Consider the following 12,638-nt stretch of genomic DNA (forward strand, 5'->3'; position numbering starts at 1 on the left):
ACCCTCCACCCCACTGCTTCCACTGTGCCTTTTGTCCTGCTATGACTGTCTCTCACATCCCTGTTCTGTCCTCCCGTCCTCGTCCTCTGCCCTCCCTCCGCTACTGCTCCTCTAACCCCTCTAACCTCATTTCTCTGCCTCTCCCCCCCTCCCGCACACTCTCTGGTGCACTCTGGAACTGTCACTCTTCTGCTAACAAAGCTGATTTCATCTCTGCCTTTGCCTCCCACCTCTCGCTCGATTTCCTTGCTCTCACTGAAACCTGGCTGTCCCCTGATAATACTGTTACTCATGCTGCCCTGTCCTCTCTCTACGTCCTGTCCCATACCCCGCGTCTCACTGGACGGGGAGGTGGGACGGGTCATCTCCTCTCTCCCTCCTTACTCTTTTCTGTCCCCTCCGATCTCATCTCACTCTCTGTCAGTACCTTTGAATTTCATGCAGTCCAACTAACCTCTCCCTGTCAACTCCTGCTCATTGTTCTGTACCGCCCCCCTGGGCCTCTCACTCATTTTCTGGATGAACTCGACTATCTACTCTCCTCCCTCCCCTCCCTGTCTACCCCGACTGTCCTGTTGGGTGACTTCAACATCCATCTCTCCAACCCCAGCCACTCTGCTGGATTCCTCCCTCTCCTGCACTCCTTCGACTTCTGTCTCTCTCCGTCCCCTCCTACCCACAAAGCTGGCCGTCAACTGGACCTCACCTTCTCCAGGGCCTGCTGCCCCTCCACCCTCTCTGTCACCCCCCTGGACCTCTCTGATCACTATTTCATCTCTTTTTCTCTGTCTCTCCCCCCTCTCCCTGCTCCTCCCACCCCCACTGTCACCTCTCGCCGTAACCTCCGCTCTCTCTCCCCCTCTGTCCTTGCCTCCACTGCTCTCTCTCACCTCCCTCCTATCGACTCCTTTTCACAACTCTCCGTAGACTCTGCTACCTCCACCCTCTTCTCCTCACTCACCTCCTCCCTCGACTCCCTCTGTCCCCTCACCTCCCGTCCTGCTCGCCCCTCCCCTCCCCATCCCTGGCTCTCCTCTGCGCTCCGCTCGGCAAGAATCGCACTGCGATCTGCTGAAAAGAAATGGAAGAGAACCAAACTCCCTGCTGCCCTAGACCTTTACCGCACTCTCCTCTCCTCCTTCTCCTCTACTCTCTCCTCTGCTAAATGTGCTTATTTCCAATCTGTAATCCAAGCCTCCACTAACAACCCACGTAAACTATTCTCTACCTTCTCCTCCCTCCTTAACCCTCCCCCCCCTCCTCCTCCCTCCTCTATCTCCCCTGATGACTTTGCCTCCTTCTTCTCTTCTAAAATATCAGATATCCGCAAACTCTTTAACACCTCTCCCTCCCCCGCACCCCCTCCCGCTCCAACTCCTACACCCACTGCAACCCCTACTAACTCACCCTCCTTCTCCACCTTCTTGCCCCTCTCAGACTCTCACCTCTCCTCCCTGCTCCAGGGTCACAAACCCACCACGTGTGCCTTGGACCCCCTACCCACTCACCTCTTTCAAGCTGCTGCTCCTGCTCTACTCCCCTTCATCTCCTCCCTCCTCAACACCTCTCTACTTTCTGGTATCTTCCCCTCTGCCTTCAAAAAAGCCTCGATCACTCCCCTCCTCAAAAAACCTACCCTCGACCCCACCTCCCTCCAGAGCTACCGTCCTGTCTCCCTCCTACCCTTCCTCTCCAAAACCCTCGAGCGGACTGTACACCGCCAGCTCTCTGCTTTCCTGTCCAACCACTCTCTGCTTGACCCTCTCCAATCTGGCTTCCGCTCTGCTCACTCCACTGAAACCGCCCTCCTGTCTGTCACCAACTCACTTAAATGTGCCCGAGCTGCCTCTCTCTCCTCTGTCCTAATTCTCCTCGACCTCTCTGCTGCCTTTGACACTGTTGATCACTCTATTCTACTATCATCTCTTGCTGACCTGGGGATCTCTGGCACTGCTCTGGCCTGGTTCTCCTCCTACCTCTCCAACCGCACTTACCAGGTAACCTGGCATGGAGCAACCTCCACACCTCACCCTCTCTTAACTGGAGTCCCCCAAGGGTCAGTCTTGGGTCCTCTCCTGTTCTCTCTCTACACCGCTCCCTGGGCCCCCTCATCGCATCCTATGGTTTCTCATACCATTTCTATGCTGATGATGCTCAGATTTTCCTCTCCTTCCCCACCTCTGACTCCACCATCTCCTCCCGTATCTCTACCTGTCTGTCTGCTATTTCCTCCTGGATGCACTCGCATCACCTCAAACTCAACCTCTCTAAATCTGACCTCCTTTTCTTTCCCTCCTCCTCCCCCTCCTCTGATCTCTCCATCTCTGTTCCTCTGGAATCTACCACACTCTCTCCCTCTTCCTCAGCTAAGAACCTTGGAGTCACCCTGGACCCCTGCCTCTCTTATTCCCAGCACATCTCCACTCTGGCACGCACTTGCCGATTCTTCCTGAGCAACATCCGAAGAATCCGACCCTTCCTCACCAACTATGCTACCCAGCTCCTGGTCCAGGCCCTGGTACTCTCCCGCCTAGACTACTGCAACTCCCTCCTGGCTGGCCTCCCTGCGTCCGCCACCCGTCCGCTCCAGCTCATCCAGAACTCTGCTGCCCGCCTAGTGTTCTCTCTGCCTCGCTTCGCCCACGCTACTCCACTACTCCGCTCGCTCCACTGGCTCCCGATCACCGCTCGCATCCAGTTCAAGACTCTTGTACTAGCCTACAGATGCCTTGACCAGTCTGCACCCAGCTACCTCCAGACCCTCATCTCTCCCTACACCCCCACTCGACCTCTCCGCTCCGCCTGCACTAGAAGACTAGCTCTACCACCGCTACGCTCCTCTGCCTCCAAAGCCCGCTCCTTCTCCACCCTTGCTCCGCAGTGGTGGAATGACCTTCCTACAGATGTCAGGACTGCCCAGTCCCTGACCACATTCCGGCGCCTCCTTAAGACTCACCTCTTCAAAGAGCACCTGTAGAACTCCTCTGTTTGTATCCTGGGACACTATCACCCTTCATGTAAATGTGCTTTATTTTGCTCTTATCAGCCCCTATTTTACTGCATTTAATCCTGTACTTCAGAATACTGTAAGCTGCCAAGTTTTTAACCTGTAGTACTTTGTATTTAATCACATCCTGATGTAACTATCACTATTTAATCATATCCTGATGTAACTATCACTATTACCTGCTGTATTATTGAATTATGGTTTGTCAAACTTGTACTTTACTTGTTTTATTGTATTTCTTGCTCTTATTGTATTACTTGTATTGTAACGCTTGAAATGCTTTTGCTTACGATTGTAAGTCGCCCTGGATAAGGGCGTCTGCTAAGAAATAAATAATAATAATAATAATAATAACTGAGTTTCTTTTTTTAGTTTTACTGAATATCATATGAATGGGTGTTTATGTTTTGCATTGCAAGCCCGTATAAATTGACAATTATAGGAATATTACTTGTTTATTTAAAATTATGGATACCGCTGGTAGTATAGGAAGATAACGCCACTCAAAACAGCAAATCACAGAACCAGGGGTAGCCAAAGTTCAAGAGTATATCACTGCTTATAAATGGAATGTACTGATGCTGCACGCTGGTTGGCTGCTGAGGGGTTTTAAATCGTGCATAAATATAGCTTAATGCACGACGGAACTTATTTTTTGTCTAATTACAGTTTGATTAATAAATTATCAATACACAAAGTATTAAACTGAGAGCCTGAGTATAGTTTTTTTATTACTACTCTATTGTGCCTTCTCAATCATTTTGCCTAGAAGGCAGTATATATATATTATCCCCCGTCGCGGCCTAGCGCATTGCAAAGCCCGCAACTAAAGGTCGCCCTTCCCCGGGTCTAGCACGTTCTCGGCTGCGTGTACTCTCGTTTTAACTAGCTTCAGACATTTGAGGTAATTAATTATTTTGATCCCGGCTGGGATAAAATAGTATTCTATTATTGTTGGAAATGTTGAAAACCTCCAGTTTAACCGTGTCTGATGGACTATTTTTTCACCACAGCGGAAGGATATACAATAAAATTGTTCGTTTAAAAAGTAGTATAAAAAAAGTTTGTTTTTCTATGTATTATTGTGTCCATTTTATAAGCGGGATAACACACTCCAGGGTTTGTGGGTTGTGTTGCATTAACATACGGCTTTGTTAGTATGAAGGCACTCGGTTTCACTTCGTGCCTCCAACCCAACCACAGCCGTGTGTTATCCCTTACAAACAAACAAAGACTCCCACAGCATAGCTCACACAGGGTAGTGCTGCGTGCACAACTCGTAATTTACGTAGCACTTCATTGATCCTCAACACCCCTACGATGTTACCATAATACCCCACGAACCATAGGTTTAGGGCTAGGTTATTGTTATCAAATAAACTTAGTTTTAGTACCTAAAGTTATCACCCTTATCATGTGAAGGCTGTGGGAGCCTTCGTTCTGCAGCAATACCCTTCTCCCAAATTTGGCTTTTCCTGTCCTGATCTTTGATCCAACTTCCAACCCTTTTCTAAATTGTTTAATAGAACCAATTAAACCCTGAAGTAGTTAATAATATAGTTTTACCTGTTAAACCTGGAGTGGAAGAGCCCATCAGGACTGTGATTGGTCACCCCTGCAGCAAACTAATCTAACATACTAATATATGTGGCTATTTTTAATGTATGTGTTTTTCAGACATTTAAACTATATAATTAGTTTTCTTAGCGCACCATATTTTTGTTAAATGTTTTCCACACTACTATAATATTATTTGTGTGTGTCTTTATTTTCACTTTTTTCTTAAAGCGCGTGGACATGATGTGGACAGAAGTTTAATCTAATCACTTTATTGAATCGAAACTGTTGGCGATCACATCTGCTTTACTGATTATAACCTGCTGCACTCTTCAAGAGGCAAAACAATAGTAATTTAATTGTAATACTTTTCTTTAAAGAAAACGGATGCCAATTAAACTTTCTACCACTGAATGTCATCACATTAAGTGAAACATGCAATACGTATCACCCAAAACAATGGTCTCTTTGAGGTCTTTCTAGAGTAGTCTAGCTACATCACAAATTCTCTATCACCGTGGCGTCACACGTTTGAATAAACAATTAAGCTACTGATACCATTAGCCAACTCCATTATACTGTATCTAATTTTACTAACAACAGACATGGTTTAGAGCTACCAACCTACCGTATTCTATTCTGTGATGTCATTAAAAAAAAAAAAACGGACATATTTAAACACAACAAAATGCCCGACTACAGTAATACAAATGTCAGCCTACACTCACTTCATTAAAAAGTGGCAGGTATAGCGGGCTTCTTAAGAACAATAAACACCCAAATCCCACACGCCGAACTTTGCCCTTTATCTTTACAAATCTAAACTAGCGTGTACCATGCAGCAAATTAATGTATATCTATCTATCTATCTATCTATCTATCTATCTATCTATCTATCTATCTATCTAAATAAATAAATCAAATATTTTTAATAGCATTATTATGTGCAAACCACAACCAGCGCAAATTGCAAAATGCGTTTATTCTTATTAATCTATATATTTGCTTATTAATTAAAACGCTTTTTTAAAGGTAAAGGCATTCATTGTCAAAAATGAATGAAACCATATAAATTGGCAATGATTATTGTAACTCAAGCTTTCAGTTAGTGTTTACGAGACAGGTCCCTTACTTTACATGCATTCGGTTGTAATTAACTCATTTGCAGAATGAAAACATAGATAATGATTGTAAACATTAGCATGGGGTTTTATCTGATAAGCCAATCAGCAAAGGCTTCTGGATACCCCGCCCAGATGTGTGGAGTTTTCAAGCTATAAGTTTAAGGCACGCGTGCTGACCTACGCAACAATTACATTAGATTTTGGTGCTCAGAGCATTATCCTAATTTAAACGAGCCATTCAGTTCAGGATGCACTATCATGGGAAAGCATTGGAGGAGCTTCTGGTTTCTGCTAAAAGTCAGGAATGCCTTACTGTCGGGGTCTACGAGTCTGCAAAACTAATGAATGTGTAAGTATTGATTCTGTTTACAATTTTCACACACCTGTTCTAGCGTCATAATAAATGTAACGCTTTCAATAATGTTTTCCTCAGCTCATATCAAAGTTATCAGGGTTTTTTTTGTATTTCTCACAATAAAAAAACATTGACTTAAAGTCACGTCAAGTTTAATTGACTTTAGAGCCACTCAGTATGTTTTAGAAATTACATACCAACAGGCTACCACGATAGCATATACTCCTAATTCTTTTTAATTAATTAATTTATTTATTTTACACAGTTATCCAGACTGCGTGGCTTTCTGTGTTCTAGCCACTGATGAGGAGTATGAATGCGACATTGCCCTGCAGATCCACTTCACCTTAATCCAGGCGTTCTGCTTTGATAACGGCATCGACATCGTGAGAGTGAATGACACCCAGCGACTGGCTGAGATTCTGGGCAATACTGATGAGTCTGGCGAACCTAAAGATGTGCATTGCATTCTCGTCGCGGTATGTATATGTTTGGGGCCATTTGAATTATGTAATTAAATTATAATGTATTGTGTTTTTGTTTTTATGCAACATGCGCTAAGTATTTTCCCCCTTTGTTACAGAATCCAAGTGCAGATACTTTTGAAGATCCTGCTCTGGAAAAGCTGAGTTTGTTCTGTGAGGAGTGTCACAGCTTCAATGAATGGGTACCTGCTATCACACTTCCTGAGTGTTGAATTGAGACACACCAACCCCTATTGGAGATGCGTAAACATGGTTTAATAGAATGAAAGACATGGGTGACCCATCAAATTACTGACATCTGTGGATTATCCTGTTGAGGAATCAGACGAGGAATCACGCAGCCCCGCACAGGCGTGCTGAAGGTCTTTGGGACACTGACGATTGTTGCCAAGATGCCCCCACTTTCCATATGCAGTGGGGGCTTGGGTTACCATGGAAACGAGTGGGGGAGTACAGCATTCTATGGGCTCTACGTGGAAACTTGTCAGAGGGATGAATCTTTTGCAAAAGTAATGTTTATGAACTCTTTGCTTACATTGACAAAAACGATGTAAATACAACGAATTGATTAACTGAACTGACAAAACAGATGTGCTCGTGTCATGATATAATGTTACATTGCTGGATGTATACGCTACAGGAGAGATAACATATTTGTGAAAGTTTTAATTTGCTATTTAATATTCTAAACACATATCTGTGACACATGTCTGTGTTTGTAAAGGTTCATGCCTGCATAACAGAGTACTTCTCAAACTGAACGCAGTAGGGATTCAAGGAAATGCATGCATATGGATTAGGGAGTGGTTAGATAAAGGGACATTCAGAACAGAAAATAGGAGGCACTTTTTTACACAGAGAATTGTGGGAGTCTGGAACCAACTCCCCAATAATGTTGTTGAAGCTGACACCCTGGGATCGATCCTTCAAGAAGCTGCTTGATGAGATTCTGGGATCAATAAGCCACTAACAACCAAATGAGCAAAATGCAATTTTAGTAATTATATGAATTCAACTGTAATGTTTTTTTGTGCATCTAAAGTTGTTGTTTTTGTTATGTGTTTAAAATCTGTTGCATTAAAATATACGTTTAATTATTAAACTTTTTGTTTTACTGGGTAATGATAGCAATATAACCAATTTAGTATTAATTGTATTATTGTTTGTATTGACTTATAAAGCGCTTTGTGATACTGCACCATGAAAGGCGCTATATAAATAAACTTACTTAAATATTACAAATATAAATATTGGGAATTCACATGGCATAAACCCTAGGCTATATACAATAGGCTCAATAACCGTGTATTTATAGTGTTTAGATCGGTCGCATTTATGAATCCAGATACATTAAATGGAGATATATACTGTAGATATATATATATATATATATATATATATATATATATATATATATATATATATAATATTGCATAGTATTTCTACAAAACGAAATGTTTAACAGTTAAACACAAATCTCGCGCAACAGCAGATGTTAGCATTTATATACTTATACTGCAATTCTTATTTTGGTAACACTTCTTAATAAACGTGTACAATTAAAATAAACGCTAAACATGTTTAAATGTGCTGCACAACTTCGTTGTATTTTTTCTTATTAAACAAACGTAATCTTAAACTGTATTTGTTTATTTTTCAAAATAAGAAAAACCTAGAAGCTCAAGTGTAAGATTAGAGAACCGTAGCCATTGAATAAACTTTCATGTGCGGTGCAGAAAAGGTCCATGCAAGATCATTTCGCTGTGTACATGTTCAGGTCATCAATAGCTGCCTATATGTCATATTTATTTTTTTACATTTTTGGAGCCCAGTCAATGGAATGTAATATTAAGGAGGTACGTGGAATAACGCGGATAAACCAGACATACCTCTTGGAAGACGTATGTTTATGCTATCTGAAAGCAGTAGCATTTTGCATGTGATGAGTCTGTAGGCATTTTTGCGTCTGATTCATTAATTGCGGTTTTAATAATTCTGGCCACTAGATGGCAGAACTACATCGAAGATACATGAGGTCAAACTCAAGTAAGTTAAGTGTTTTATGATTGCAAGTATCTGGGGCTTTATACCAAAAAGAATGCCCCTTCTTATTTTTGATGATCTGTTTTTTAAAACTGCAATACAATAGTATAGGGCTGGCTTGGCTATGGAAAAGACACGGAATAGAATATCTTTAAATGTTTATTTTTTTTATTTGTTTTATTTTACATCTCTTATATGGCAAGTCAAATGATCATTTAAAGATATCAAATTAATTTATAGATATTTCTAAATATTTTAAGACATCTACAAATAATTTCCCGATATCTCTGAATATTTAAAGATATAGTTATTTTGAGATATCTTCAAATGATTTAGAGATATCTTTAAATGAACAGGAAGTAATTTAGAGATATCTTCAAATGATTTATCTTTAAAACCCTAATCTTAAAATATCTCTAAATGACAGTTCTGCGTAACATGCTAGCAAAATCCACATGGTTTCCATATTATTTAAAGACATCTGTAAATCAGTTTAAGAGATCTTTAATTCATTTTTAGATATCTTTAATTGATTTACATATATCTGCAATTGATTTACAGATCTCAAAATGAATTTTAGATATCTTAAAAGCTGTACAATTAAAGATATATGGAATTCAATGTGAGATAGCTCGAAAAGCTTTACAGATATCGCTAAATATTTCAAGATATCTTAAAATGCAATTTGAGATAATTTGACTTGTCATACTCTTAGGCTACAATTAAAAATGTCATCCGGATTTGTGTTTTCATTTGGCCATCACACTATTGAACAAAGGTATCTTTTTCCAGTGTGGTTAGCAGGTTTCTTTTTTACTTACACCAAGCTATCATGTTGTGTTATATATATATATAATGATTTCCATTACACGAGAGTAGATGTTAAAACTTAATGCTGATTTGAACTCGGCTCTCGCCAAGATAAGCACCAACTAAGACGTAGCTTTACAGTAAACTAATGTGATCCATCTGTGTCTCCATCCATTTACATTTCCTTCCATATGATGATGTAGGTATCCTTCTGTCTGGTGTTAATGGCTGAAGTGTAATGCTGGCTCCAGGGATCAGCTTATTTTGCCTCCCTGGCGCATCAGCACACACAACGGCTGCGATGCTGGCTCCGGGGATCAACCAAAGTGCGGCCTCCCCAGCGCATCAGCATGACAACCGTCTGGATTGAGCTAAGTAGGGTACATCTCTGGGGTTTTCAAGTGGGCACCTTCCATCCTCAGTGTTTCGTCGATTCTGGCGTCCCAGCATCACCCCCCTCCGTCCCCCACTCAACTCAGCCCAGCTTACTTACCTGTCCCCAGCCAGAATCTTTCCGTCTCAACCACAGCCAGTTGCTGCTCCTCTCTGCTGCTTAAGATAAGTTCTTCACTGTGCGACGCAACTCTCTATATATATATATATATAATGTGTGGTAATCTGTGCAGAGCTTATTTTAATAACAGGCTACTAATTGATCTTACTATAATTAGACTATTATTCACTTTGTGTGTGTGGATTTTTGATTATGTCGATTGTTCTGCCGTTACAACAACAACAAAAAAAAAAAAACGGTATAAATGTTATCTTCCCCCAACTTCAAGAAAAAAGTGACAGGTGGAGCAGAACTGCTGAAAAAAAATGTTCGGATCCCAGATGCCACACGCCGAACTTTAACTATTGTCCTTTATCTTTACAAATGCAAACTAGCTAGCCATTATCCTTATCACACATCCATCTTATTGGTATGCAATCTACAAACTACCAGACGACAGGACAATCTATATCTATGCATACATTTTCCAATATATGTGATGTAGCGTAATAATAGAGACATACAGTTGATGTAGAAACGTTGATTGTATATCAATGCAATATTTGCTACAAGTGGAAACTTTTATTTGAAAACGTTATCATGTATTTTGTAATGATTACATGTTCTGTATCAAGTACGTCCCATAAAGTTAACAAAAGAAGTAGACTTCTGCTAGAGCCAATCAACAAATTGTGCAATGGGACACCCCGCCCACGGAGGCTGGAGTAGTTTTCAGTCTACAGTATAAAGCAGGGGCCGTACTGAGGTGATGTACACAGACTTTGCATTGGGCTTCAGTCCTTTTTGAATATTATTAAACAAATAAGCCAATACCTTCAGAATGCAGTGTGCTGGGAAAGCACTGGAGGAGCTTCTGGTCTCCGCTGAAAGTCAGGAATGTCTGACTGTTGGAGTCTACGAGTCTGCAAAAGTCATGAATGTGTAAGTATCACTTCTGTTTCTTAGTTTAACACTGCATTTAGATGTTAATATATATATATATATATATATATATATATATATATATATATATATATATATATATATATATATATATATATTACTACCAGGCATATAGACTATTATAATCCTAACGTCTTGCTATTGCTTTTTCTTATGCAGTGATCCAGACTGCGTGGCTTTCTGTGTTCTGGCAATTGATGAGGAGTATGAAGGCGACATTGCCCTGCAGATCCACTTCACCTTAATCCAGGCGTTCTGCTTTGATAACGGCATCGACATCGTGAGAGTGAATGACACCCAGCGACTGGCTGAGATTCTGGGCAATACTGATGAGTCTGACGAACCTAAAGATGTGCATTGCATTCTTGTCACGGTATGTATTTTTTAAAACCTTTTTAATTTTGTTATTGGATTATAATGTGTAACGTTGTATGTTTTTTTTAATGTAACAAACACTTAATGCTGTCCTCCTTTTGTTACAGAATCCAAGTGAAGATACGCTGGACGACCCTGCTCTGGAAAAGCTGAGCTTGTTCTGTGAGGAGTGTCGCAGCTTCAATGAATGGGTCCCTGCTATCACACTTCCTGAGCGTTGAACTGGGACACGTCAGCTCCTGTTAGGGATGCTTAACCTTCGTTTAATTATCATCATGGAATACATGGGTGACCCGTCAAATTCCTGAAGTCTGTGATTATCTTGTTGAGGAATCAGATGAGGAATCGGGAAGTCGCTGGAACAGGCGTGCTGAAGAGCCTTGCGATGCAGATGGACGGTTCATACCAAGGTGCCCCCACTTTCCAGATGGATTGGGGGCTGGTATACCATGGAAAAAAGTGGAGAATTACTCTTGAGTGGGGTCTGTGTGGAGAGCTGTCAGAGGAATACAAGTCAAATAGGACGAATGCAGAGAAGATGTGAGAACACAAAGTAACATGTGAACTCTTTAAAAAATTATCAGCACTACTGTAAAAAGAGAACAGACAACAAATACAATTATCTGTCATGATACAATGTTGAATTACTTAATGTATATGTTATACAGTATAAGAGACTTTCTGTGTCTGTAAATTGCAATAAATATGTAATGCATACCTTTGTGTCCTGTAGTGTCCACATCTGCATATGTTCATTTTATGTCTAATCTTGTAACATCACACACCTTTTTGAATACATCATTTACATTAATATATTTGACTAAAATATAGTATATGTTCCAAATAAATTACAGGCTAATGTAAAAATATTGTAGATTGTAGAAGTGCGCATTAAACATATCCAATTTATAATTCTAAAATATTTTAGCCTGTAATATTTAAACTTAAAAGTTTAGCCTATTTCTGATATTAGGCCTAGAAACTTTAACCAAATATGTAACATGTATATGTTGTATTCAAATATATTTACACTGGAGAGAATGTATATAATTTCAGTTTCATTTTCACTTAAACTGTGCACAAAACGTGTATTGTCTTGAACTTTTACTTTGGTGCTAAAAGAAAATCCACAAAAGTTGATTAGAGTTCAGGTGTGTGTGTTAAGTGATAGACCCAGTTGTGTATTCAATTTCCTTCCTGAGCATCAGTAATCCAGTCAGTAGGTTTATGTGGATGTGATCTGTTCTATGATTGAAACACGATAACGTGATAAAGGACACGTTCTGGACTGTGGGTGTGACGGGATATTTTGAATTGTTTAGTTATATAGAGTATCAATACATACAATCCTCTTGAGTTGTTTAGTTATATAAAGTATCAATACATACAATCCTCTTGAGTGTAAGCATCTGCATTTCAGCTATAC

The 12,638-nt window shown here is 40.6% G+C and overlaps 3 protein-coding genes across 3 annotated transcripts; all 3 read left to right on the top strand.

Moving 5' to 3' along the window:
• Positions 1 to 2,368: 2,368 nt before the first annotated feature.
• Positions 2,369 to 3,193, top strand: LOC131698728 (uncharacterized; the record flags this gene model as incomplete). The annotated part of the gene is made up of 1 exon (XM_058992223.1): positions 2,369 to 3,193. A coding segment is annotated over one exon (609 nt), but the record flags the coding sequence as incomplete, so codon positions are not given.
• A 2,494-nt stretch (positions 3,194 to 5,687) lies between these two features.
• Positions 5,688 to 7,114, top strand: LOC117409183 (growth arrest and DNA damage-inducible protein GADD45 gamma-like). Its single transcript, XM_034014812.3, has 3 exons — positions 5,688 to 6,037; positions 6,309 to 6,522; positions 6,627 to 7,114. The coding sequence occupies exons 1-3, from the start codon at positions 5,937 to 5,939 to the stop codon at positions 6,738 to 6,740; spliced, it is 429 nt and encodes a 142-aa protein (XP_033870703.1). The 5' UTR covers positions 5,688 to 5,936; the 3' UTR covers positions 6,741 to 7,114.
• Positions 7,115 to 10,667: 3,553 nt separating this feature from the next.
• Positions 10,668 to 12,032, top strand: LOC117971940 (growth arrest and DNA damage-inducible protein GADD45 gamma-like). The gene is made up of 3 exons (XM_034920089.2): positions 10,668 to 10,816; positions 10,997 to 11,210; positions 11,320 to 12,032. Exons 1-3 carry the CDS (start codon positions 10,716 to 10,718, stop codon positions 11,431 to 11,433), a joined length of 429 nt encoding a protein of 142 aa, XP_034775980.2. The 5' UTR covers positions 10,668 to 10,715; the 3' UTR covers positions 11,434 to 12,032.
• Positions 12,033 to 12,638: the final 606 nt, after the last annotated feature.

The sequence above is a fragment of the Acipenser ruthenus genome, chromosome 2 (assembly GCF_902713425.1).
Source record: "Acipenser ruthenus chromosome 2, fAciRut3.2 maternal haplotype, whole genome shotgun sequence".
Taxonomy (NCBI): domain Eukaryota; kingdom Metazoa; phylum Chordata; class Actinopteri; order Acipenseriformes; family Acipenseridae; genus Acipenser; species Acipenser ruthenus.

Excerpts from the sequence above, each read along its gene's own strand:
- LOC117971940 (XM_034920089.2), top strand. The coding sequence starts at position 10,716 with ATGCAGTGTGCTGGGAAAGCACTGGAGGAGCTTCTGGTCTCCGCTGAA. Across the intron at positions 10,817-10,996 it reads TCTGCAAAAGTCATGAATGT|TGATCCAGACTGCGTGGCTT; the intron begins GTAAGTATCACT and ends TTTCTTATGCAG. Across the intron at positions 11,211-11,319 it reads TGCATTGCATTCTTGTCACG|AATCCAAGTGAAGATACGCT; the intron begins GTATGTATTTTT and ends CTTTTGTTACAG.
- LOC117409183 (XM_034014812.3), top strand. The coding sequence starts at position 5,937 with ATGCACTATCATGGGAAAGCATTGGAGGAGCTTCTGGTTTCTGCTAAA. Across the intron at positions 6,038-6,308 it reads TCTGCAAAACTAATGAATGT|TTATCCAGACTGCGTGGCTT; the intron begins GTAAGTATTGAT and ends TATTTTACACAG. Across the intron at positions 6,523-6,626 it reads TGCATTGCATTCTCGTCGCG|AATCCAAGTGCAGATACTTT; the intron begins GTATGTATATGT and ends CCTTTGTTACAG.